The sequence below is a fragment of the Camelus ferus genome, chromosome 21 (assembly GCF_009834535.1).
Source record: "Camelus ferus isolate YT-003-E chromosome 21, BCGSAC_Cfer_1.0, whole genome shotgun sequence".
Classification (NCBI taxonomy): Eukaryota; Metazoa; Chordata; class Mammalia; order Artiodactyla; family Camelidae; genus Camelus; species Camelus ferus.
Window position 1 is genome coordinate 24,716,279 of NC_045716.1, and position 24,249 is coordinate 24,740,527.

General features: G+C 37.2%; 1 protein-coding gene across 8 annotated transcripts in view; it reads right to left on the minus strand.

Moving 5' to 3' along the window:
* The window catches only part of SETDB1 (SET domain bifurcated histone lysine methyltransferase 1), a 27,976-nt gene extending 12,225 nt beyond the window's left edge, over positions 1-15,751 (minus strand). For 6 of the 8 annotated variants that reach the window (XR_004314037.1, XR_004314036.1, XM_006186623.3 and 3 more), the window contains exons 1-9: positions 15,425-15,586; positions 14,271-14,541; positions 13,376-13,527; positions 3,584-3,618; positions 3,060-3,159; positions 2,294-2,419; positions 1,924-2,125; positions 1,296-1,369; positions 206-396 (exon numbers count right to left, since the gene is read on the minus strand). Coding sequence is in view for 6 of the 8 variants with exons in the window: in XM_006186623.3 (XP_006186685.1) it covers positions 206-396; positions 1,296-1,369; positions 1,924-2,125; positions 2,294-2,419; positions 3,060-3,159; positions 3,584-3,618; positions 13,376-13,527; positions 14,271-14,530 (1,140 nt within the window). In the remaining 2 variants the exon portion in view is untranslated. Of the gene's footprint in view, positions 1-205; positions 397-1,295; positions 1,370-1,923; positions 2,126-2,293; positions 2,420-3,059; positions 3,160-3,583; positions 3,619-13,375; positions 13,528-14,270; positions 14,542-15,424; positions 15,587-15,616 lie in introns of those variants that run through there. The other 2 variants (XM_032464322.1, XM_032464323.1) reach the window with 2 other exon arrangements.
* Between the last annotated feature and the right edge of the window lie 8,498 nt (positions 15,752-24,249).

The following is a 24,249-nucleotide window of genomic DNA, read 5'->3' on the forward strand; positions in this document are numbered from 1 at the left end:
AATTAAATTCAGGGAATTTATTTCCAACAACCACTCACAGAGGAACAAAAAAAGACAAAGCAAAATTTGACCTAAAATAGTGAGAACAGGTAAGAGGATAAGAAGAAAAACTATGGAGTAGCTACAAAATCATCCCACTATTGCCTCTCAGGCTCCCAAGTCCCACCCAGACCCCTGCCTCTGAAACTCCAGGCAAGAAGAGTACCAGGAAGAGGATTCTGACTAGGCTGCCGTCCACCTCCTCGACTCGGGACTTCCACCACGTGCCTTCCCACTCAGTCTTGATAAGCTGGCCACTCTTGAGCAACACCATGGGGCGGTTGGGGTAAGCAGTGATATACTCCTCTATGAAGTCTCGGCAGGAGATGTCTTCTATGTCCTCCCAAGTCTTTTTCACTGTCCCAAGGAAGAAGCAGGACTGAGAGAGGGCAGGTAGGGCATGTCTTGATAGGGAAAAATGGTTGGCAAGGAGACGTTTAGTATTTTTCAAGTCGGGAGGGAGAGAAAAAATAAATGAAGAAATCATAACCTCAAGGGAAGCAAAACCAAGACCATTTAAAAGTACTGAACCTAATGTGTCAATGTACGAACAAACCAAGTAAATATTAAATAAGCAACATGCAAACATAGGTGTCACTCATTTCTAAAAATGGGTATTTCTTCTTAGATAAAGTCAAGTGGAAATTCTTGCTAACTTGATGTAAGTCTAAAAGTAGATCGGAAAAGATCAGGTGGCACCATGAAACTGACTTAAAAAAAACCTGCCCTTCCTTCTCATATCTATCAGGCTTATCAGGGACCCTGAATGTATTTACTGCCAGGTTATGTGGAAACACAACAGTGTTAGTTGACTCTTCTGCAATTAAAAACAGTTGCTTCTGTAGGAGTCTGTCCCTAAGCCAGAGCTGCAAGCATAGTGGACACTATGAAGCCCCGATCTAACTCAGCTTCTGTAGAAAGCACTGTGCAGACTACAGACTTATACAAATGTTAGACTAAGCATGAGACTAAGAAAGAAGTAACATCTTCTCAAACTTAAATCACTTAGGAATGAAATCAAAACACATCTACAATGTGAGCATCAGTCATGACCTTCTAGTTGTCTCACTCTTTGGCTGCAAAGACCTAGTACTCAAGATGAGCAAATAAAACTATTTCTCAAAGGACATTTAATCAAATTTATGCTCTTTGATACTAAAGCACCATGAACATTAGGTCTTTTCAATTGGTTGTCTTAAGAAGAAATACAAGGTAGAAGAGGAAACAGAATGAAGGAAGAAAGGAAGGACACTCACGTGGCCGGCAAATGGGATACAGTTCAGATTGCGTAACATAGGAAGCATAGCCATCATCAAAGAAAATGAGAAACCTGTAAGGAAAGAGTGGTGGTAGAAAGATCAGGGGGCTGCGTTACTTAACGTGACCTACAGAAGTTACCTTTTCATAGCTTCCACTGTTCTGGACCATAAACAGAACACACTCCAGGGAAGATGTGCCAGTGCACTACTTCCTTTCTACTACTCTTTCTTCCCACCCCAAGAGTTCAGAATTCTCCCTTAATCTAACCAATATATTCCCACTTTTCCAAAAGCTGTTTATCCTCATTACACTATCAGATTCCTACTCTGCCGAAAAATACTCGTCTCCATTTCTTCCCTCTACCTGAATTCTCTATTCCCCTAACCATTAATCAATCTTGCTGATTCTTTCCCTAGTTTTCTCCTTGAGAAAAGGAAAAAAAAAGTGGGGAGAGCAGAAAAAAAGAATCATCCACATGACTCCTGTGGCAAAGAAAGACAAAGGGTTTCTGGCCACTGGGGACCAAGAACACAAAAGCTAATTGTGAGATCTGGGCTATGGCTTGAACAGGGCAGGTGCTGTGCTCCCGGCCTCCACTCTCTTTACCACCCTCTGTCCAGGTACCTGAGCTTGTTTTTGACGTTTGGTGTCTCAGCTACAATGCCAGCATAGAGCCAGACCTGATTCCCATCTTTGTATTTGGCCACTACTCGACTGCCCACATACAGCTTGTCAGCAGGAGGGTGGTAATCATAGGCAATGTGGTTCCCTGACAGTAGACTCTTTCCTTTGTTGTCAAATTTCACCTTGTACTTCTTTCCTGGCCCTGAGTAAAAGGGAAAGATAAACAAACATTTTAAAAAAACCATCAGTTTCTGTGTAAATCCTGGTTGCTATTTGAGAGACAAAAGGCAAGGCTATGGGGAAAAGAAACAATCGGCAATGGAGACCTGCAGCTTGTCTTTCATTAGTTCTTCCTTTAGCTTGAACATACCAACCGTCTGGATGGCAATGAGGGTGCCTTTGTGCCACGTCTTAGTTCTCTTCTTGCCCAGAATGCGCATGCTGACTATGAGGTCACCATCTTTGCTCAGTTCTCCAGACATCTGACTCAAGGTTCCTAGGAAAAAAGTAAAGTTGTTCTAAAGAGATACAGGTTGGGGAGAGAATGGAAATACAAAGACGGTACTGGGTTACTGGGGCACATGGGGTAATCTCTGATCCTCAGCCACTTTTGCGGCGCTCTTGGCCACAGGCAGAAATGTAAGACACAGCTGACAACTACTTATGCTAAAAGGAAAAACATGAATAATTGAAATTCACATGCAATTCAGGACCATCCCACTTTAAAAAAAATATTTCCAATTCCTTATCAATAACAACATTAACTATCACTCACTAAATGCCATGTAGCATTTATAAAACATTTTCCTGAAGGGGATCTCTTAACAGACCCATTCTACAAACAAAGCTTCCCTCAGACCTCTTTTTAAGAGTCTGAGTTATGGCCCTCTCTCTAACTCCCATCTGGGAGAAGAAATCATGAGCATGGAGCTAAAAATATATTTGGATAAAACCATCACACAGTGGAAAACCAGGAGTCAAAAAGACTTAAGGAGACAGCAAAGAAAACCTGCGGTGTTAAAAAGAACTCAACAGAGGTGGAGAAAGACTCTGAAATGCTAAAACAAAGCCAGTTAGCCATGAGATCTCTGTATGAATCCAGCCCCACCGGTACTGAAGTACCTCCGGACCCTGACCTTTGTGTAGATCCTGGGAACTGCTCTTCTTGTTGACAGCATCCATGAACTTCTGGACATCCTGAGCCGACTTTCTTAAGGCAGCCATAGCTTCACGGAGCTGTAAGGAAGGGGACGAGGGAAACAAGTGTTAAAATAGTAAAATAGGTTAGAAATGATTTGACAGGAAGAACTTGCCTTTTAAAAAAGAAAAACAGAATGAATTCTGTTTAAAAGCTTGTTACTTTATCAGGCAGAACTGCCCTTTCTTACAAATCTGGTTCAGAAATCTGCTTTAGGAAGCTTTCCTTGATTAATCTCACCTAGTCGATCACTGCCAAATTCTACACTCACACAGCACTCAGTGCCTGTATCTATAAGGAACTTTTGCACTCTTATAACATCTGTTAGATGACTGCAACCCACCGGGCTTGCAGGGTAAATGATTATATGTTGATGGCTAAATTGACTGAATGGTCAGGCCAAAAGTTTCTCTCATTTTCATATTCTTATCTCTCAACCTTCTCTTACCCATCCCAACTCACCTTCTGGTCTTTTGGAGTTCTGCTCCCAGCATCCCCTATGGATGAGAAAAACTCTGAGTATAAGAGACTTATACATAAGAACTTCCAAGAAATCAAGAACTAAGCTACTTAAAAGCATTATCACGGAAACATTATTGGTAACAACTGAAAACTAGATCTAGGTACACATATCTATGTACAAGTACCAAAAGCATCCAAAAAAATGGCTGTGCTTACCTGGGGATAAAGTGCTGGGACAGGTGATAGTCTATGGTATTTGGGGGTTTTCAAATATTTGAATTCTCACAACAATATTTATGGGTTATTTGAATGATTTGAAAAATGAATTGTGGTTAATGAATTAGGCAAAAATGTTTATTCTTGAGTAGTGCTGTCCAACAGAACTTTCTGCTATGACAGACACGTTCTGTATCTGTACTGTCCAATCTGTTAACATTGGCTACTAAGCACATGAAATGTGGCTAGTGCAACTGAGGAAATGAATTTTACATTTCATTAAAAAAATTAAAAAAAAAAATTCAGGTATAATTTGCACACCAAAAATTTACCTTTTTGAAACATTTAATTTAGCGGCTTTTCAGTATATTCACAAAGCTTCATAACCTTCACTACTATCTAATTCCAGAACATTTTCATTACCCCAAAAAGAAATGCCATTAATGAGTATGGGGTTTCTTTTTGGGGTGATGAAAACACCCATTAGCAGTAACTCCCCATTCCACCCTCCCTCCTACCCATCTCTATAGATTTGCCTTTGCTGGACATTTCATATAAATGGAGTCATATTATATGTGGTGCATCATACAAGATTCATCCATGTTGCAGCATTTATCAGCATTTAATTCCTTTTTATAATTGAGCAATATTCCACTCTATGGATACATTATATTTTTCCTTATCCATTCAACAGACAATGGACATTGGGTTGTCTTCACTTTTTGGCTGTTATAATGCTGATATGCACATTTGTATGTGAGTTTTTATGTGGGCATACATTTTCATTTCTCTCAGGTGTACAGCTAGGAGTAGAATTGCTAGGCCATAAGGTAAACTTTTGAGGAACTGAGACTTGTCCAAGACGACTATACTTAGTTCAGAGGCGCAAAAAAGAAAAAAAGCCCCAACAAGGCAGCTGTATCATTTTACACTCCCACCAGCAATTTAGAGGGTTCCAGTTTCTTCACATTCTTGTCAACTCTTATTACTATCTTTTTTATTATAGGTATCCTAATACATATGAAGTAGTTTTGACTTGCATTTCCTTAATGACTAATAATGCTGAACACCTTTTCATATATTTATTGGCAGTTTACACATTATCTTTGAAGAAATATCTATTCAAATCTTTTGCCCATTTTTTCAACTGGGATATTTGTCTTTTTATTTTTGCGTCTTAAGAGTTCTTTATACGTTCTGGAAAATACTAGACTTCACACTTCACATAATTTAAACAGCCACATGTGGATAGTGGCTATTCTACTGGACAGTACAGTTTTAGAGATTTATAACATACATTTAAAAACGGAAGGCAATGGTGGTAACTTCTTAGTAAATTTTTTTTTGAGGGGGAGGTAATTAGGTTTATTTATTTATTTTTAATGGAGGTACTGGGTATTGAACCCCGGACCTCAAGCTTGCTAAGCACGCACTCTACCCCTGAGCTACACCCTCCCCTGAAATGGTGGTAATCATTTTGCAATATACAAACATATCAAACCATTATGTCTTACCCCTTAAACTAATACTATATTACTTGCTAACTATCTCAGTAAAACTGGGGGAAAAGGTAGCAAGGAATAAATATGGAACAAACGAAAATGGAAACCAATGTAAATGACCTAAAAAACCAAAATGGTTAAATAAACTATAACAGATCCAAATGAAGTTCATAAAGAATCTTCAATAATACAAGTCAAGCTAATAACATACTAAGCTTTAAAAGTTAGGCTATAAAATTATTTATTTGATATGAACACAACCTTGGAGAGAATACAGACACACACCTGTGCATGTGCACACATTCCTCAAAGAGCTGTGAATATGGCATATGATTAACATCTGCTATCTCAGAACTCCACAACTGTAAAAGGCTTCAAAACACACGTTCTATATTTGAGGAGGAAGGACAGTTGTTAATCTTGTGGGACTTTTTATTTTTACTTTAAAAATATATTTAAATATACACATGTGGCAAAAAAATTCAAACACTATAAAAGGACACAATGAAAATTAAGTCTTCCTCCCACCCCTACTTTTAATTACTCTCCTTAGAAATAACCAGTATTAAGAGTATCTTTTGCAACCAAAGATATTCTGCAAGTGTACATACGTATTCTAGACCCCTTCTTCCTTTCACTCATACTCAATACGCATTTTTTATGTTGCTTGTTATCCTCACACTTAATGTATCTAGGAAAATATTCCCTATCAGAGCTTATAAATCTTGATTCTTTCTTCCCCATTTTTATTTATTGTGGCAAAATACACATGACATAGAATCTACCATCTTAACCATTTTTTAAGGGTACAGTTCAGTGGTATTAAGCACATTCATGTCATCGTGCAACAATCACCATCATCCATCTCCAGAACTCTAAGTCATCAAGTTAAGACATGAGGAACAGTTCAGAGGGAGTGTGGGGGAGTATAGAAGACATTAGTTCAAAGTGATCAACTGTATGAAAGCTCTGAATTACATATTAAACTTTGCTAAAAATATAAGCAGAAACTTTATACCAATAAATTGAATAAGTAAGAAATATAAATAACTAGAAAATTACAAGTTACCAAATCTGACTCAAAGAAACAGAAAAGCTTTGCACAAAGAAAACAGAAATCTAGATGGTGTCACAGGCAAATTCAATCACTTAAGAAACAGATAATTGCAACTTTGCAAACACTTCCCAAGAATTAAAGAAGAAATACTGCATATTCCGTTCTGTAAGGCCAACAAAATCTCAATATTAAATTCACAGAAGGGTAGTACCAAAAAAAAAGTTATAGGTCTATGTCTGTTATAGAAGTGAAGATGCAAAAATCCTAAATATCAGCACAATAAATCCAGCAATGCTTAAAAAAGATACCATATTCAAGCTAGATTCATTCAAGGACTATAAGGTTAGTGTAATAGTAGAAAACTTAGCGATTTAAAGAAAAAATTCACATAACCATTTTACTAGATGTAAAAAGCACGTTCAATAAAATCAACATCTACTTATGATAAAAACTCCCAGAAAACTTAGAACACAAGTGCCATAAACTGACAAATGACAGCTTCAAAAACCCGTAACAAGCAATCAGCTTAAACAGTGTAAGGTGGAAACATCCCCTTTAAAGAAAGCCAAAAGACAAAGAAACTCACCATCATCACTCCCATTTAACGTTATACTAATACGAATATGACAAGAAAAACAAAAGACTTATTTTCCATAAGCAAAGGAGGAAAAACTGCAATTATTTTTAGCTGATAGTCTACATAGAAAACTTAAATGAAATCACAGAAATAAAATTTAGTAAGATAGCCAGATAGAAAAATCTATATGCAAAAGTCAACCACATGTCTACCAGCAACAACTAGTTAGAAATGTAGTTTGGTTTTTTTTTAATATTTATTTTTTCTTTACATTTTCTAGGTGACTTTATTTTTTAAATTTAAAAAATTTTTTGTAGGGGGAGGAAATTAGGTTCATTTACTTATTTTTACAGGCAGTACTGGGGACTGAACTCAGGACCTTGTGCATGCTAGTCATATACTCTACCATTTGAGCTATATACCCTCCCCTCTGAAATGTAGTTTTTAAAAAAGATATTTTTTGTGGCTACTGAAAATGGTAGTTAGGGATAAATCTGACAAAAGATGTGTAAGCTTTCTGTGGAGAAAATTAATCAACCTTACTAAAAAAAAATGTTAAGGACTAAAACGATTTTTGTGTGGAAGAGTTAAATACTATGAAACTATCAATTATCCCTAAATTGATCTTTTGATAATGTTAATGGTTTTGGGTTTTTTTTGGTGGGGGAAGAAGTAGGTAACATAACAAGTTAACTCTCAAATATAAATATAAGCTCAACAGGTGAAAAAGAATTAAGACATCTGTGAAGAACAAGAAAGTGAGGTTACTAGAGTTAACAGATATATGACTGGATAAAGAAGTTCTGGTATGTTTATACAATGTAATATTCCTCAACTATAAAAAAGAATAAAATAATGTCATCTGCAGCAACATGGATGGGCCTGGAGATCATCATTCTAAGTGAATGAAGCCAAAAAGAGGAAGAAAAATACCAATATGATATCACTCAGATGTGGAATCTAAAAAAAGAAAAAAGAAGACACTAGTGAATTCATCTACAAAACAGAAACAGACTTGCAGATAATAGAAAACAATCTTATGGTTATCAGGGAAAGCGGTGGGAAGGGATAAATTTGGGAGTCCAAGATCTGCAAATATTAACTACTACATATAAAAATAGATAAAAAATAATCTTTGGTATAGTATAGGGAACTATATTCAGTATCTTATAATAAAAAATTTAATGAAAAAGAATATGGGAATGAATATATGTATGTATATGTATGACTGGGATATTATGCTGTATACCAGAAATTGACACATTGTAACTGACTATACTTCAATTAAAAAGAAAAAATTAACATGTAAAAAAACAGATATAAACATTTATAAAGCCACACTGATTGGACAGAACTGACAAAGGAAGAAATGAAAGATCAATGAAACAAAGAAAAGTCCAGAAATAAACTCACATATACATAAGGAAATAATTTATGATAGAGTAGGCAATGTAAATCATAAGAGGGAACTCATTTCAATAATGATGCTGAAAAATTGTTTAATAACAAATATGAGAAAAGAAAATACCTCAAATACTACACAAAAAATAAATTCCACTTGGATTAAAGACTTAAATGTGAAAGACAAAACTATGACACTTTCAAAGGCAGAAGGAAACTTTCAAAGGAAGAAGATCTTTACAGACTCAGGGCAGTAAGGATATAAAAAGCAACGACCATAAAAGAAAATGCTAGAATTAGAACTTCTGTTTATTCACAAATAACATAAAAAGTAAATACAAACCATAAGCTTGGAGTGATATGTACAATTCATAACTGCAAAGGACTAGTAATTACAACATAATTATAGGAATAATAGGAAGACATCCTATGAACCAAAAAAAGACAAATAACAATTGAGCAAGAGACATGAATAGACATTTCAAAGAAAAACTACAGATGACTCACAAACACATGAAAAGATTCTCAAATTCATTAGTAGTCAGGGAAATTAATTTGAAAATCACAAGAAGTGTCTGCAAGGATGTGGAACATAGGCCACTCTCATCCACTAGTGGTATAAATATAAATTGGCACAACCACTTCTGGAAAGCTGTATGGCCACTAATTATCCAGTAACGTTGAAATTTCCGTATCCTAAGAACTAGCAGCTCTACTCTTACAGTACATAACCTAAAAAGATTCTTGTACATGTGCATCAAGAATCATGTACAAGAATGTTTAGAGTATTATTTATGATTGCAACAAAACTGAAAAGAAATGAAATGTCAACTGTTAGGAGACTAGATAAACTGTGGCATATCCACACAATAGAAAACCATACTGCCCTAACAACTGAACCAAGCATCACACATCAGCATGATGTTGAAGAAGTCACTGAAGAATGCATACAGTGTCTAGGATCCCATTTACACAGTTCAAAAATAGGCAAAACTATAGCACTTCTGTATATGAAAAGAGTGATATGAAAAGGTTGGACAATTCCTCCTATGCAGAAAATAAGTATAAAACTAGAAAATTGTCAAAAACAATCATTTCAGGGCACTGGAAATTGACCAAAGGCAAACAATAGCTTGAGAAGGATTTATTCCTGCTAAAACTTCTGAAGTTTCTGGTAACAAAGGTGGGAGTCTACAGATCTCTCCCCAGGGGCAGCTCCCATCCCCACTCTACCTCCAGCTTGCCAGGCAAAAACTGTAGCTTTACCACTGAGGTGCTAGCCATGACAATAAGCAGCTTTGAGGCTGCAGCTCTTGCTTAGGGTAAGCAGTAAACCAGTCAGACACATAACAAGGAGGTTCTAAAAATGAGAGAGCCACAGACAGGCTTCGGTAAGTTCTCTATATATTCTTAGGTGACTGCTAAACTATGCATACGTACAGAGGACCCAGGAGAGCCTGGTAAAAAATGAAACCCAAGGTCAAAGAAAAAAAATCACAAAGGAAATTAAAATGTGTAAGCTGAATGAAAATGAAAATAAAATGTATAAAAATTTATAAGGTGCAGCAAAGCAATATGCTTAGAGAGAAAGTTATAATTTTAAATGTTTATACTAGAAAGGAAGAAAGGTCTAAAATCAATAGTTGAAGCTTCAACTTTAAGAAACTAGAAAAAGAACAAATCACACCTAAGAAAGTGGAAGGAAGAAAACAATAAAGATCCTGATGAAACTGATGAAATGGAAAACAGAAAAACGGTAAAGAAAATAAATCAATGAACCCAAATACTGGTTCCTTGCAAAAGAGCAAAAATTGATAAACGTGTAGCTAGATTAATCAAGAAAAAAAGAGGAGATCCAAATAACCAACATCAGGAATGAAAGGGACATCACTACAGAACCTACAGAAATTTAAAAGGATCATAAGGGAATACAATGAACAACTTTATGGCAATAATTTTGACAACTTAGATGAAATGGAGTAATTTCTAAAAAGACACAAACGAACAAAACTCACCTGAATAGGAATATAAAATCTAAATACACATATCAGGTAAAAAGAATGGATCAGTAATTAAAAACCTTGCCACAATAAATTCAATGTGATATCCTGGATTGGATCCTGGAACAGAAAAAGTCCAGAAACTGAATAAAGTCTGGAGTCTAAATAAGAGTAATGCACCAATGTTTGTTTCTTAGTTTTGACCAATATATAACATGGTAACCTTTTTTTTTAAATGGAGGTACTGGGAATTGAACCCAGGACCCTGTGCATGCTAAGTATGCACTCTACCACTGAGCTATACCCACTCCCAGCTATGGTAACATATTAACATTAGAAGAAACTGGTGAAAGGTATGCAGGAACTCTCTATTATCTTTGCAATTTTTCTGTAAATCTAAAACAATTCCAACTAAAAAGCTTATTAAATTTTTTTTTTCCATTAAGGAAAAGTTCAGGCCAAGATGGTCTCATTGCTGAATTTATCAAACATTTAATGAAGCAATAATACTATTCCACACCACTCTGAGGAGGGAACACTTTCCAAATCATAAGGCCCATATTACCCTGATACCAAAGCCAAAGACATCATAATAAAACTATAACCAACAGCCCTCATAAACATAGATTCAAAAATTGTTAACAAAATACTGGCAAATCCAATACAGCAACATATAAAAAGGATTATACTCTAAGACAAAGTTCATTGGAGGAGAGAGGGTAATTCAGGAACAGAAGGTTGGTTTAACATACAAAAAATAATTACTGTAATACACCCTACTAATAGGATAAAGGACAAAAGCCATATGATCATCTGAGGACAATACAGAAAAAGTGGCTGACAAAATCTAGAATCAAATCTAGTTACGATAAATGCTCTCAGCAAACTAGGAATAGGAGCAACTTCCCTCAATCTGATAAAGGATATCTACAAAACACCTACAGCTCACATTATAACTAATGCTTAAAAATCAAAAGCTTTCCCCCTAAGATCAGGAACAAGGATGTCTGCTCTCAAAACCTTTTTTTCAACATCATACTGGAGGTTCTATCAAGTACAATAAGGCAAGAAAAAAATAAAGAGACATCCAGATTAGAAACGAAGAAGCAAAATGACTTTATTTGCAGATAGTATAGGCTAATATATGGAAAATCCTAAGGGATTCACAAAAAACTTCTGGAACTAATAAGTAAACTTAATAAGGTCACAGGCTACAAGATCAACACACAAAATCAACTACATTTTTATATCCTAGCAACAAGCAATCCTAAAATGAAATTTTTAAAAATCCCATTCACATTAGCATTTAAAAAAGAGTAACATACTTAGGAGAGATGTACCATGTTCAAGCATTAGAAAACTCAGTAATTGTTAAAAAGGTAGTACTCCCAAATTGACCTTTAGATTCAATACAGTTCCTATTAAAAATCCTAGCAAGTTTAAAAAAAAATTTGGAGGGATAGAAATTGATAAGCTGATCTTAAAATTTATTTGGATTATGTACAAATATAAATGAATTTTGAGAACTTTCACTGAGTGATTTTAATACTCACAGTAAAGCTACAGTAATTAAGGCAGTGTGGTGCTGGTATAAAGATAGACATTTAGATCAATGTGACCGTCAAATACATGGCCAGCTGATTTTTGACCAGGGTACCAAAAGGATAGTCTTTTCAACAAGTGGTGGTGGAACAACTGGATACCCATGAGCAAAACAAATGAACCACCCTCAAACCTTACCTTGAAATTTTTATTCTTTAAGGGATACCATTAAGAAAATGAAAAGACTACATCTGGAAGAAAATGTTTGTAAAGTAGATCTGATAAGTGAATTGTACCTAAAATACAGTAAGTCTTCTAAGTCAATAATAAAAACACAATTCAATTTTTTTAAGACAAGATTTGAATAGATATTTCCCCAAAGAACATATATAAATGGCAAATAAGTATGTGAAATGACGCTCAATGTCTCTAGAGAAATGCAAACTATAATCACAATGTGATACTGCCACACATCCACTACAATGGCTAAAATAAAAGACTGACAATATCAAACACTGACAAGGACATAGAGAAACTGGAACCCCCATACTTTGCTAATGAGGATGTAGAAGAGTATGGCCACTTTGGAAAACAGAATGGCAGTTTCTAAAAAACTCATACACTTACCTTAAGACCTAGCAATTCCACTCCTAGGTGGAATATCCAAGAGATGTGAAACATAAGCCCACATAAAGACTTACACACAAATGTTCATAGCAGCGTTATTCATAATGGCCCCTAACTGGAAACAACCCAAATGTTAATCGATTGAGGAATGGATAAAAACATGTGGTATATCCATCCAATGGAACATCATTCAACAAAAAAGGAACAGACTACTGATACATGCAACCACATGGATGAACCTCACAAACATTATGATAAATGACAGAAGGTAGATATAAAAGATGACATATTGTGATTCCATTTATTTGAAATTTCTAGAAAAGCAAAAACTTTAGAGAAATAAAGCAGATCAGTGGTTGTGAGGGATGATAATGGAGACTGATGACAAACAGGCACGAGGAAACCTGGGGTGATGCAAGTGCTCTAAAACTGGATTGTGGTGAAGATTGCACTACAGTATAAATAATTTACTAGAACTCAAATTATACACTTAAAGTGGGTGAATTCTACAGTACGTAAGTTATACTTTAAAAAACTATTAAAGAATAGACAAAACCAAATTAACTCTTTTTAGATACACACGTAGGGGCTAATGCCATCTACAAAGAAAAGCAAGGGAATTCAGAATAGAGGTTACACAGAATGGAGAAAGGAGAATAATTCAATCAGCAAGTAGCAGATAGGGAAAATCTACAATACTAACAACCTTCTATTTTCTTCTGTAACAGACAAGGCCAACAATTTAGAATTTGGAATACGGAGTTAGTGAGGATGGTTTCTCCTCTCTTCTTTTATCTCCTGTCTGCACATCTTCCCATTTTTCAACTTCATCAGTCCTGAGGCTTTCCTATCCATAGCCTTATCTCTTACCTGAATCAATACTGAGGACATCATCATCTTCATCAGGAATCTCAATTATTTCTGTAGGCCGGGAAGCTTCATCCTCAGAGCTACTGTCTCGGTACTGTAGTCCCAGTTTGGAATAAAAGTCCTTCACCAAAGACTCACAGTTAGTCACTGCCCTGATATTGGAACACATGTAAAAAAGGTTAAAGCCAGCAGAAGCAGATGTAAAAGCCATTAGAATTTCTGTATGTATTTAAGTATACATTGGCCTCAATTTAAACAGGCATATTCCAAAGTGTCTGTTTCGAATTTAAAATGCTTTTCCCATTAAAAAAAAGTTTAGTGGTTTCTAGATTAGTTCTTCAAAAATCAAAAATAAGCCCAAAGCATGGTCCTTTCAACTTAACCTCATTATTTTCCTGTTTTGTTTTTTTTTTTCTAACTGTATTTTTTGGGGATGGGGAGGGAGGTAATTACCTTGTTATTTGAAAATGTGTTCTAAGTGACAACTAGGGCACCAGAAACAAACCTTCTACAGGTTGAGGAGTAGAAATCGGGGTCTAGGAACTTATTAATGCTTCATAGTTACATAAAACAGCAGATCTTTACAATATGCATTCCCTAGATGAGCCTACTAAGAAAACAAAACAAGTGTTCTGAAGTAGAATGAAAGCTAAAAGAAGGGAAAGGGACTCAAGACTTGGGACTCTCCTACTGCTGATCATATACTAGCCTCTGATGAATGAATATATTATATGGGTGCTTTTGTGAGGTCAGATTTTGGCCCCTAACCTTTGAGGAAGAGTAAGGTTCTACACATCAATACCTTGTAAAGTATAAAGTGCAAAATGTCACAAACAATTATACTTTAAAAATGTCTGCCAATGGATAGATTTCCTATTTCCCATATGGTTCTTACCTGGATGCATCATCAAAGAGCTGGTCAACATGGGCCACCTCGGATTCCTTCTGTATCACCCATGTCTCTAACTCTGCTAGTTGCTTCTTGCGCTGCTGTACACAGTCCATCTTTTCCAGTTCTTCATCGATGAACTGCCGAAGTTCCTCCATAGAGATACCCAGCTCCTCAACCACTGCCTGTTGCAGTTCTGCAATCTCTTCAGACTCCACTGCAGCGGTTGCTGCATCCAAACCAATGCACTCGGGGAGGGAGGACATGCTGTTGTCCTCTACATGGAGCAGGAAACTATAATTACTTTTGGAGTTATTAAAGCCACAATAGAGAATTTCAGTCCCCTAATAAAACTCATCCCTACTGTGCTACTTGTTATTCAAATATACGTAGTTAGGTTTGATTCCATGTTCTCTCTCCCCATTCTCCAGTATCTGAATGTCAGATTTTGTAGTGTTCTCATCTCGTGTAGGCTATAGACTGTAGGCCTGAATAAAATGCAAAATTTGAGAGGGCCTGCAGAACATATATTATGCAACATGGAGCTGCCGAAAATAATGTTTTAGGAAACTGAGGAAAATATTTTTAATGAGGAAAATATTTCTGTGACTTGCGTTAACTGACTAATGAGATAAATCTTTGTTTGCACGCTATGCCTACTTTAAGCACATATCCCCACCTGGAGAGGAGGGTTTGGTCTGTAACTCACTGATTCGTTGTTTTTTCACTTTTCCCCTTGCATTACTTCGCTTTCATGAGGAAATTTACTTTTTAAGAAATCTACATTACTTAAGCACACAAAAGCTTGCAGCAAAGAGGTTCCCCCAAATAAAGAGAAATAAAGCAATTTGGGAATAAAATGTGGCTACCTACCTAAACTCGACAATTCAAATACCCCCCATACATTGGTTTTAACTGCTTTTATGATCAGTTAAAGCAAAACTGATGCCAGGGTGCCGTGCGACCCCAGCGCCAGTTCTCACCGCCTCCATTTTCCTTTTGCCCACACATCGCCCACTACCCATTTTAGGGGTGCGTCCCACCCACCCGCAGACCCAGCTCAACCCCGCCCCCGCTAGTCTCTCAGGGAAGACTTCCTTCCCACCCTCGCCCGACCTCCTACCACAAACAAAACATTCCAGACAAGCCCTTCCAAATACCTCAATTAACAGTGTTTCCCACACCTCCCTGCTGCCAGCTACGATGGCTCTTCTCACCAACCAGACCCCAGACTCACGACTCAGGGGTCCGCCTCGGTACGAAAGAACGAAACCGAAGGGAAAAGGGAGCAGGGGGAGGGGAAACAGCGTGAGGGAGGGAAGGGGAAGCAAAAAAAGACGCCGGAAGCAAACCTGAGGTGCCGTTCCGGTCGCCACGACGGTAGCCTGACGGGGTCAAACCCAAAGCCGCAGGGCGCCCCTCAAAGGCCGGGAAAACTCAGGCGAGTACGCGTGCGTCAAAGCAGAGCCTTCCAGGGCACACGTGAGAAACGACTGGCAGGGTAAGGGAGGCGTGGCCCGTGTAGGCCCCGCCTCTTCCACCCCCAACACCTGATGGTAGAAATAGCTAAGTTTATTGTGTAAGGGCTCAGTAGGCAAACACTGTTAGGTTTAGATTTTCTTCTCACTTTTACTTGAGTTTGTTTTCTTATGTAAGTCGTACAAATTGTAACAAGTCGAAGAATATTAAGATGTAATAAGAAAAACATGAAAATATGCTCTCCACCTCTGTCACTTAACTGCCCCTGATCCATTGAGGAGGTTTTCTAGGCTTGTGTGTACAAGGTCAAACGTGGATTTTTTTTTTTTTTTTATGTTTTGTTTTCACTTAATATGTGGACATCCCTTGAAGTCAATAAAAGGATAAATGTTGTCTTTTTGACAGTTGCATAATACTTCATAGTATGGCTAAACCATGTTTAGAAATTAAAACTGTTTTCAGTTTTTAGCTCCTGCAAATAATGCAACAATAAGCATTAACATCCTTTTGCAGTTCTACTCTTATTTCTGTAAAGAGGTTCCCCAAAAAGGAAGCTCAGTAAAAAAAATGTACTTTTCCTCATTTTTATTAGAATCTCCCGTCAAATTACTTTTCAAAAAGATTGAAACAATTTTTACTTCCACTAGCAAATCTCTAAAAGTATCTTTCCCCCCACACCCTCATTAGGACTAGATGTTAGCTGTTTAATTTTTTTAATTGGTATGTGTTAAACTAATACCTGTATCAGGACAGACCAAGTTATGTTACAAAAACAACTCCAAAAGCTTAAAACAAAAAACACGTATTTCTTGCTCACACTGTGTCGTCATCTCTAGAAAGTTGACAGTGGCGCTCTGCTTATAGCTCATAGCTACTCAGAAACCCAGGCTGATGATTTGTCCTGCCATAAGGAGAGAACACTAGAGGGTCTCACATTGGCAATTAAAGTGACTCAGGACACTAATTTGCAACTCATTGGCTTGAATGAGTAATAAGGCTCTACCCAACCACAAGGGGGCCAGGAAGAACAGTCATGTCTCATCTCTGGAAGGAGGGAGAAGCAGCTGTATTTGATGAACCAGCACTATTGACTACCACAGAATCTCATTATTGCTTTAATTTGTTCAGCTAGTTTTACACTAACTGCACCTAACTTTATTTTAAAAGTATAAAACAGAACCTTCTGTGTAAGATTGGAAATAGGGCCCAAGCAGCCAGGATCATCGAAGTTTTTGAAATCCTCTCCAGCTGTCCACATTTGCACTTGTGCTCATTTCACTTGCCCGCCAGTTTCCTGGGACCACTTGAAGTGGCTATTTCCAATTGCTAAGACACCAGGAATTGGGGTACAGAGAAATAAAGGTCTCCTCTAGATATTTGAAATTCAAAATGTTCCTAACTTATCTCATGATGGCATTATTTTCTAACCTGAGCTAGAAATTTTAGACATACTACTTCTTACAAAACACACACATGCATCATATTTGTTGAGTGTTTACTTCATACCAGGCACTGTTCTAAGCATTTTACAGTTATTAATTTATTTAATCTTCATCATAATACTAAGAGGTAGGAACCATTATTATTGTCTCCTTTTTTAAAATTAAAATTAAAAAATTGAGGTATAATTGACATACATTATGTTAGTTTCAGATGTACAAAATGATGATTTGATATTTGTATATATTGCAAAATGATCACTACAATAATTCTAGTTAACATCTGTCACCAGCCATAATTTTTTTCTTGTGATGTGAAATTTTAAGTTTTTCTTCCTTAGCAATTTTCAAACATGCAATACAATATTAATTTTTCCCAGTTCTTTCTTTTTTTTTTTTTTTTTTGGTATATATACATTTTAACTGAAGTATAGTCAGTTTACAATGTTGTGTCACAATATAGTATTATTAGCTATAGTTGCCATGCTGTACATTACATCCCCATGACTTCTTTATTTTATAAGTAGAAGTTTGTACCTTTCAACAACCTTCACCCATTTCTGACTTATTTCACTGAGCATTATGCCCTTGGATTCATTCTTGTTGTCACAAATGGCAAGATTTCATTCTTTTTCGTCTGAATAATATTTCATTGTATATATTATTGTCTCTTTTTTATGGATGAGAGAACTGAAGCACAGAATTAAATTTCCCAAAGCTACAGAGATAAAAAGTGTCAGAGCATGGCAGTTTGGCCCTACAGCTTGTGGTTTTAAACCATTATGTAAGACAACTTGTTTATCCTAGTTCGTAAATGCTTATTGTATCTTTTCCCTCCTTTCCATTTCCTATTCTACTGCCTTTATTTAGTTCTTATTTCTTGCCAAGACAAAATAGCCTCCTAACTGGTTGGCCTTATGTAGATCAGTCCTATAGTAGGTCCCATCATGTCACTCCCCTGCTTTAAAATTGTATTTTCTTTATGTTCAAACTTCACAATATAAAATTTGAGGCTCTTCATAATTTGGCCCCAACTTACCTCTCTGGCCCGTTTCCCATTTCTCCCTTCACACTCCTTATTGTATGTTATTTTTCCACCATGTTTGTGCATTTCACTTTTACATCTCCATACTTTTGTTTACTGTGATCTGTCTCCCAGAATGACCCTTCCCTTTCTGTTGGTGAAATATTAATTATCTACAGTCCAATTCAAACATCTTCTCTGTGAAGTTTTTATAGACTAGCAGTTGTCAAGGTTTAGCATGTATCAAGCTCCTGGAGGGCTTCTTAAGCCACAGATTGCTGCCCCCCACAACACCCTTGGGGTAGGTCTGGATAGAGTATGAGAATTTCCACGTCTAAGATTTTCTGAGGTGATGCCCATGGTACTGGTACTGGGACCAGAGTATAAAAATCACTGTTCTAGACCATCACTCACCCCGCTCTGGAATTGGTTCCTGCCTCTGGGCTTCCATTACCTTAGTTCCTTTCCACTTGGGAGTTATCTACGTATGTGTGTTTCCTCTGTTGGTTTGTGATTAATGCAAGGCTGAGGTCCTGTTTTAATCATCAGTGTTTCCCCTACCACCTGACATGCTGCCCTGTGCACGAGGTGCTCTGTAATGTGTGTTGATTAAAGGGAAATCTTTGCTCTGCTCTGATTATTTTTTTAAACATTTTTTTATTGAGCTATAGTCATTTTACAATGTTGTGTCAAATTCCAGTGTAGAGCACAATTTTTCAGTTATACATGAACATACATATATTCACTGTCACTTTTTTTTTTCCACTGTGAGCTACCACAAGATCTTGTTGTGATTATGTTTTTATTAGTTAGCTTCTTCCAGCTTTCTGATGTGTGTGTGTTGGGTGGGCTGGGGGTAGAAATGAGCAACGACGAATATTGAAGAGAAACAGGAGCTATTTGGAGCATCATATTCCAGTCTGATTTCTTCATTGCCCTGAGAAGCTGAAGCGATCAGTCTAGTAGATCTGCAGTAGGACTCAGGAAGTGTCTTCTAAGGACTTGCTACTAAACGTGCAATCGGGGAACCTGTTAGAGATCCTAAATCTCTGGCCCCACTCAGGGTGTACTGAATCAGAATCTGAATTTTAATAAGACCCCCCCCTCCAGGCAATTTGTTTGCTCACTGAAATTTAAGAAGCACTATACTATATAGGAAAAGCAGGTCTGAGCTGTATAATCCTTTCCAAGGCAGTATTTAGGGAGCCAAGCTCTGGCTTTGTTTTTGTTAAGGGCTGAAGACTAACTCTTGTCAGAGATGGTCACGACCTGATATATATGGCTCACATTATTAAAATTTACAAATTATTGAAGTAGACAGATTATTGGCAGTTTAATAATGTAAAGTAATAAATAACTGATACACCAATTGGAATGCTCATGTTGGTGTCCTCAGCACATTCACTCCTGTAATCCATTGTAATATATTGAAAAATCACAACCACATGCTACTTGGTCATGAGAAATCATAGTATTGGGGCCAAACCCTTGGAATGCCAAATGATCCTTTCCTTGCAGACAGGGGAAATTAGATCATTATTTGAAGGTTATTGTGTGATCTCAGAATCAAAACAAAGGAACATAAGGATTAAGAACTTAGAGGGTTTCAGACATCAGGAAAGTAATATAATGAGCAAAATGAGGTCAGTGAGGGCTGTAGTCACCTGGGAAATACATGTCTCCCCTACAGGGAGCAGACAATTTTTGTCCTGTGTGACAGATACAATGCTGCCAGATTGCCAATTTTTCAAGTGAACTTAAAAATCCATATTTTTTTTAAATGAAAGCTTCTGAGTTTTGAATGTTGAGAATCCATTCAAAAATTTTGTAAATTCTGCAATACTCTAAATCAGCAACTCATCCTCTAGGAATATTATATACTTTTGAAAGATCATAAAGTACTAAATTATCTTCTGCAACATTGTTTGGAATAACAGAATATTTAGAAACAAAATAAATTTTCATCAGCAGGGGTTGGTTAAACAAATTATGGAACACTCAAACAAAGGCATACTGTTCAGCTGTTTTTTTTTTTTTAAAGGCTAAGGAAGATCTTTGTGCATTGATATGGAGTGATCTTTGAGATACATTATTAAATGAGAAAAGCAGGTGCAGAGCATGGTTTTATACTATGCTATTGTTAAATATTGGCAAAAATGTACATTTTTCTTACCTATACATAAAACATCACTGGATGGGAGGGAGGGTATAGTTCAGTGGTAGGGTGAATGCTTAGCATGCATGAGGTTCTGGGTTCAATCCTCAGTATCTCTCTTAATAAATGAATAAATAAACTTAAATTTCCCCTCGCCAATATCGCTAGCTAGATACCTAAGAAATTAACACTGGTTGTCTCTGGGAGGGTGTGGGACAAGAGTAGGAGTAAGGGTTTTACATTACACTATTTTATACCTTGTGGATTTTGAAACATGAAAATGGTTAGTTTATTCAAAAATATTACTTTAAAAATAAAAACAAAAGAAGAATGTCTGGAAAGATACACAGATATGCAAAAACAAACTACCATAATAGCTGTTATCTTTAGAAAGAAGGATTGGGAAACAAGGCAGTATCCAGGAACCTGCAGCATTTTTATCCCAACGTACCCCTACTCATGCTTTGTAGATTGCACTGGAAGGAGTCTGGCCCAATAAGACTTCTCTGCAGACCAACTGGGTTTCTAAGCTGCGACTTTAGGTAGATGAAAGGAATGTTTAAGGACACCAGATTAACAAAGATAATGAGGGCAATAAAAACAGGCAGATCCAAGGTCTGTGGGCTGCAACTCCCTGAATCTCCACACCAAAGACTATCTGGCTACTGGAACTGGACATATTCTGCTGTGCAATGGTGAAGTCGCCTGCTCTCCTGAACAGCATTCACGTTGGCTCTGTCTGAGTTTGCCTGGGGATGCTCCTCTTTTCTCTGCTTCCATAGATGATCCACTTCTTCTGACTGATGCATTTTTTCCCCCTTAGATTACTGGAGAAAGTAAGATAACAGTCAAATCTGTGACTCTCTAGCGACTGTATATTGATGCTGTCATTCATATATGTTTGTCTTGCATTTATTTTAAGGGTTAGGGAAAGGTTAATTTCTTTTTTTTTCCTTTTTCAGTTTTATTAGGTAGAATTATTACAGTTCGACTGCGCATACACATTATAGGAAAAGATTAATTTCTGAGTTTCTGGAGGGGACACATGTAACCCTCAAGCAGTGACTTCAATCTTAATCTGTTTTTATTTTACCCTGACCTACACTTTACTCTGAATTTCTTTTCATCAAATTTCTCTCTCCAGTTTAACCAATACTGCACCCTTTGTTCTGGTAAAGGCAAAGTCTAGTGGCTCCATTGGAAGGCTTTGGTTTCCCTGCTTTCATTTTCAGCAATCCTGAGAACTTACTCAGGCCAAGGAGAGGGGAAGCCCTGCTTCTGGGAGTCAGGAACAGACACAATTATCAAGTCTCTATCTAACAGTGCATGGCTAAAATTATGTCTCCATATCATTCGGCATTGCTACTAAAACCTGATCCAGTATGGTCTCAAGGATATATGTGTCCTCTGAAGTGACTGCATGTTGGTCCAAGTCCCTGCACAATTCCAAATGATGCCCCACAGCTAGATTCCAAGGTTATGGCTCTCTTAATTCACAGCCCAGGCTAGGTCACTGCTGCCTAGAACATCTGGACCTGAGAGCTCTAATCTCTATTATTTACTGTGCTAGAAGCAGTCCTCTTGAGCCAAACCTGTGTTGAGCCTTGATCAGTGGCCTAGATGCCACCTTTCCTTCTAGTGAATGCTCTTAGGGACTTTCCTGCATGGTAGCCATAGTTGAGTCTACCAAACTTCCCTAACTTCAGACTTTGGAAAGTAGGGATTATGATTTCCTTCTCTTTTCTATTAAAAGGTCCCTGGGAATTAAAAAGCCTTTTTTTTTTTAATTAAAAAATGTTTTTAAAAAGTCCCTGGGATGATGATTGTGACCATAATCATCATGTGTTATGTGTTAGTTTCCCATGACTGCCATAATAAATTATCACAAACTAGGTGACTTAAAACAACAGTAATTTATTCTCTCAGAGTTCTGGAGGCTAGAATTTCAAAATCAAGGTGTTGGCAGGGCTGCACTCCCTCCAAAGGCTCTGGGGAGAATTCTTTCTTGCCTCTTCCAGCTTCTGGTGGTTCCAGGCAAGGATTCTTTAGCTTGTGGTTGCATAAGTCCAATCCCTGCCTTCATCTTCACATGACCTTTTCCTCTATCTCTCTGTGTCTTCTCCTCTTCTGTCTTTTATAAACACATTTGTCATTGGATTTAGGGCTCACCCCGTTAATCCAGGATGAGTTTATCTTAAGATCCTGAATTACATCTGCAAAGACCCTTTTACCAAATAAGGTCACATTCATAGATTCCAGGGGTAAGGACGAGCATGTCATTTGAGGGCCCCTTTTCAACTCGCTAGATGTTATTTTCTAGAACAGGAAATTCGGGCAGAGAGAGATTAAGGGATTCACCCAAAGAAAATAGTTCCCCTCTGCCACAGAGCTCTGCCCACATGAGAAAGGCAGAAGATTTTATAAAACTTCACACACTAAAAAGGTTCTGTTAGACTCTTATCATAGGACAGCTGGTTCCTGCTGGCCTTATATTTGCGTAACTAAAGGGACTTCATAGGACCACTCTAGGAGGGCTTCTAGTTTTACCAAGCATCATGACATTATATTATATTATATCATAAAATTATGGCCAACTGTCTTTTCTTGAGAATATTAGGCACCAAAGGATTGAAACCCATGGCCTTATTTTAATAAGTTCAACCTGTCTCTGTCCCACTTTGGTAACAGTTTCCCCGAATAGGAATAATTCAGACTGGCTGTGTTTCATCTCTTTTATTATTCTCAACTCACCCTCACGTGCCCATTGTGGAAGGCAAGAGTAAGAAGGCTAAGAAATAGGGAGGTGAAATAATATAAAGTCTGTGTCATAAATGTCTGCATAGGGATGGGGGTTATAGCTCAGTGGTAGAGCGCGAGCTTAGCATGCACAGGGTCCTCAGTTCAATCCACAGTGCCTCGATTAACAACAAGAGCAACAACAAAAACAAAGCCTGTATAAAAAATTTCAAACCTCCTGAGAAGGAAAGTCTACCAGGCTTCTTCACAGTTCAGCTCAGAGATGTTTCTGTGGCTGTGGAGCTGGCCTCATAGGGATTCTTCACCAACTTGGCACAGCGAAAAATCATCACTATTAGGAACAGGAACAGAAGAACAACAAAGGCGATGGCAAAGCCTTTGTCTACATCAACACTGCTGGGCAGGCTTGACTCATCCATGGGAACACACCCTTCCCTCTACCCTGGTCCAGCTGTAGCTACTTTCTCAGGTATATCTTCAGATCTGTCATATTCCTAGACAAAAGAGGATATAAAACAAGTTTATTGGTTTGTATGTGTGTGTATGTGTTTTCTTAATAATGATATGTGGAAGCCAAAGAGAGTTTTCAAAAAAAAATTAGCAAGATTTAAGAGGCATTTATGAAACTGATAACATCAGGTGACTTAAAATGTATACACACATGTAAAAGCTGGAGAAATACTCCAAGGCAAAACGTTAGCAAATGTGTATAACTCAGAAATCAACTGTGGCTTTCTTGCTCTCTAAGATCCAGGTAAACTTATCTTGAACTCCCCAATTCTGTTTTACATCCAAATTGTTCTTTAATATTTTTTCAAATTCTAAGAGTACTTACTGTAACTAATTTATTGTGGAGTCTTAACTTACTAGGTATGAACATAAAATTGTTTTACTTTTTCTAATCACTATGTTTGTGCCGTCAGTCTCATCTCTTAATGAAAAATCAGGTATGTCTCAGAAGTTATCAATTTCAGTTATTAAAACTTAATCCACCAAAACAATACCGAAAAGAACAAAGTCAGCAGACTCCCTCTTCTAAATTTCAAAACTCACCATAAAGCTACAGTAATTAAGACAGTGTGGTATTGGCATGAGGATAAACATATAGATCAATGGAATAGAGTTGAAGGT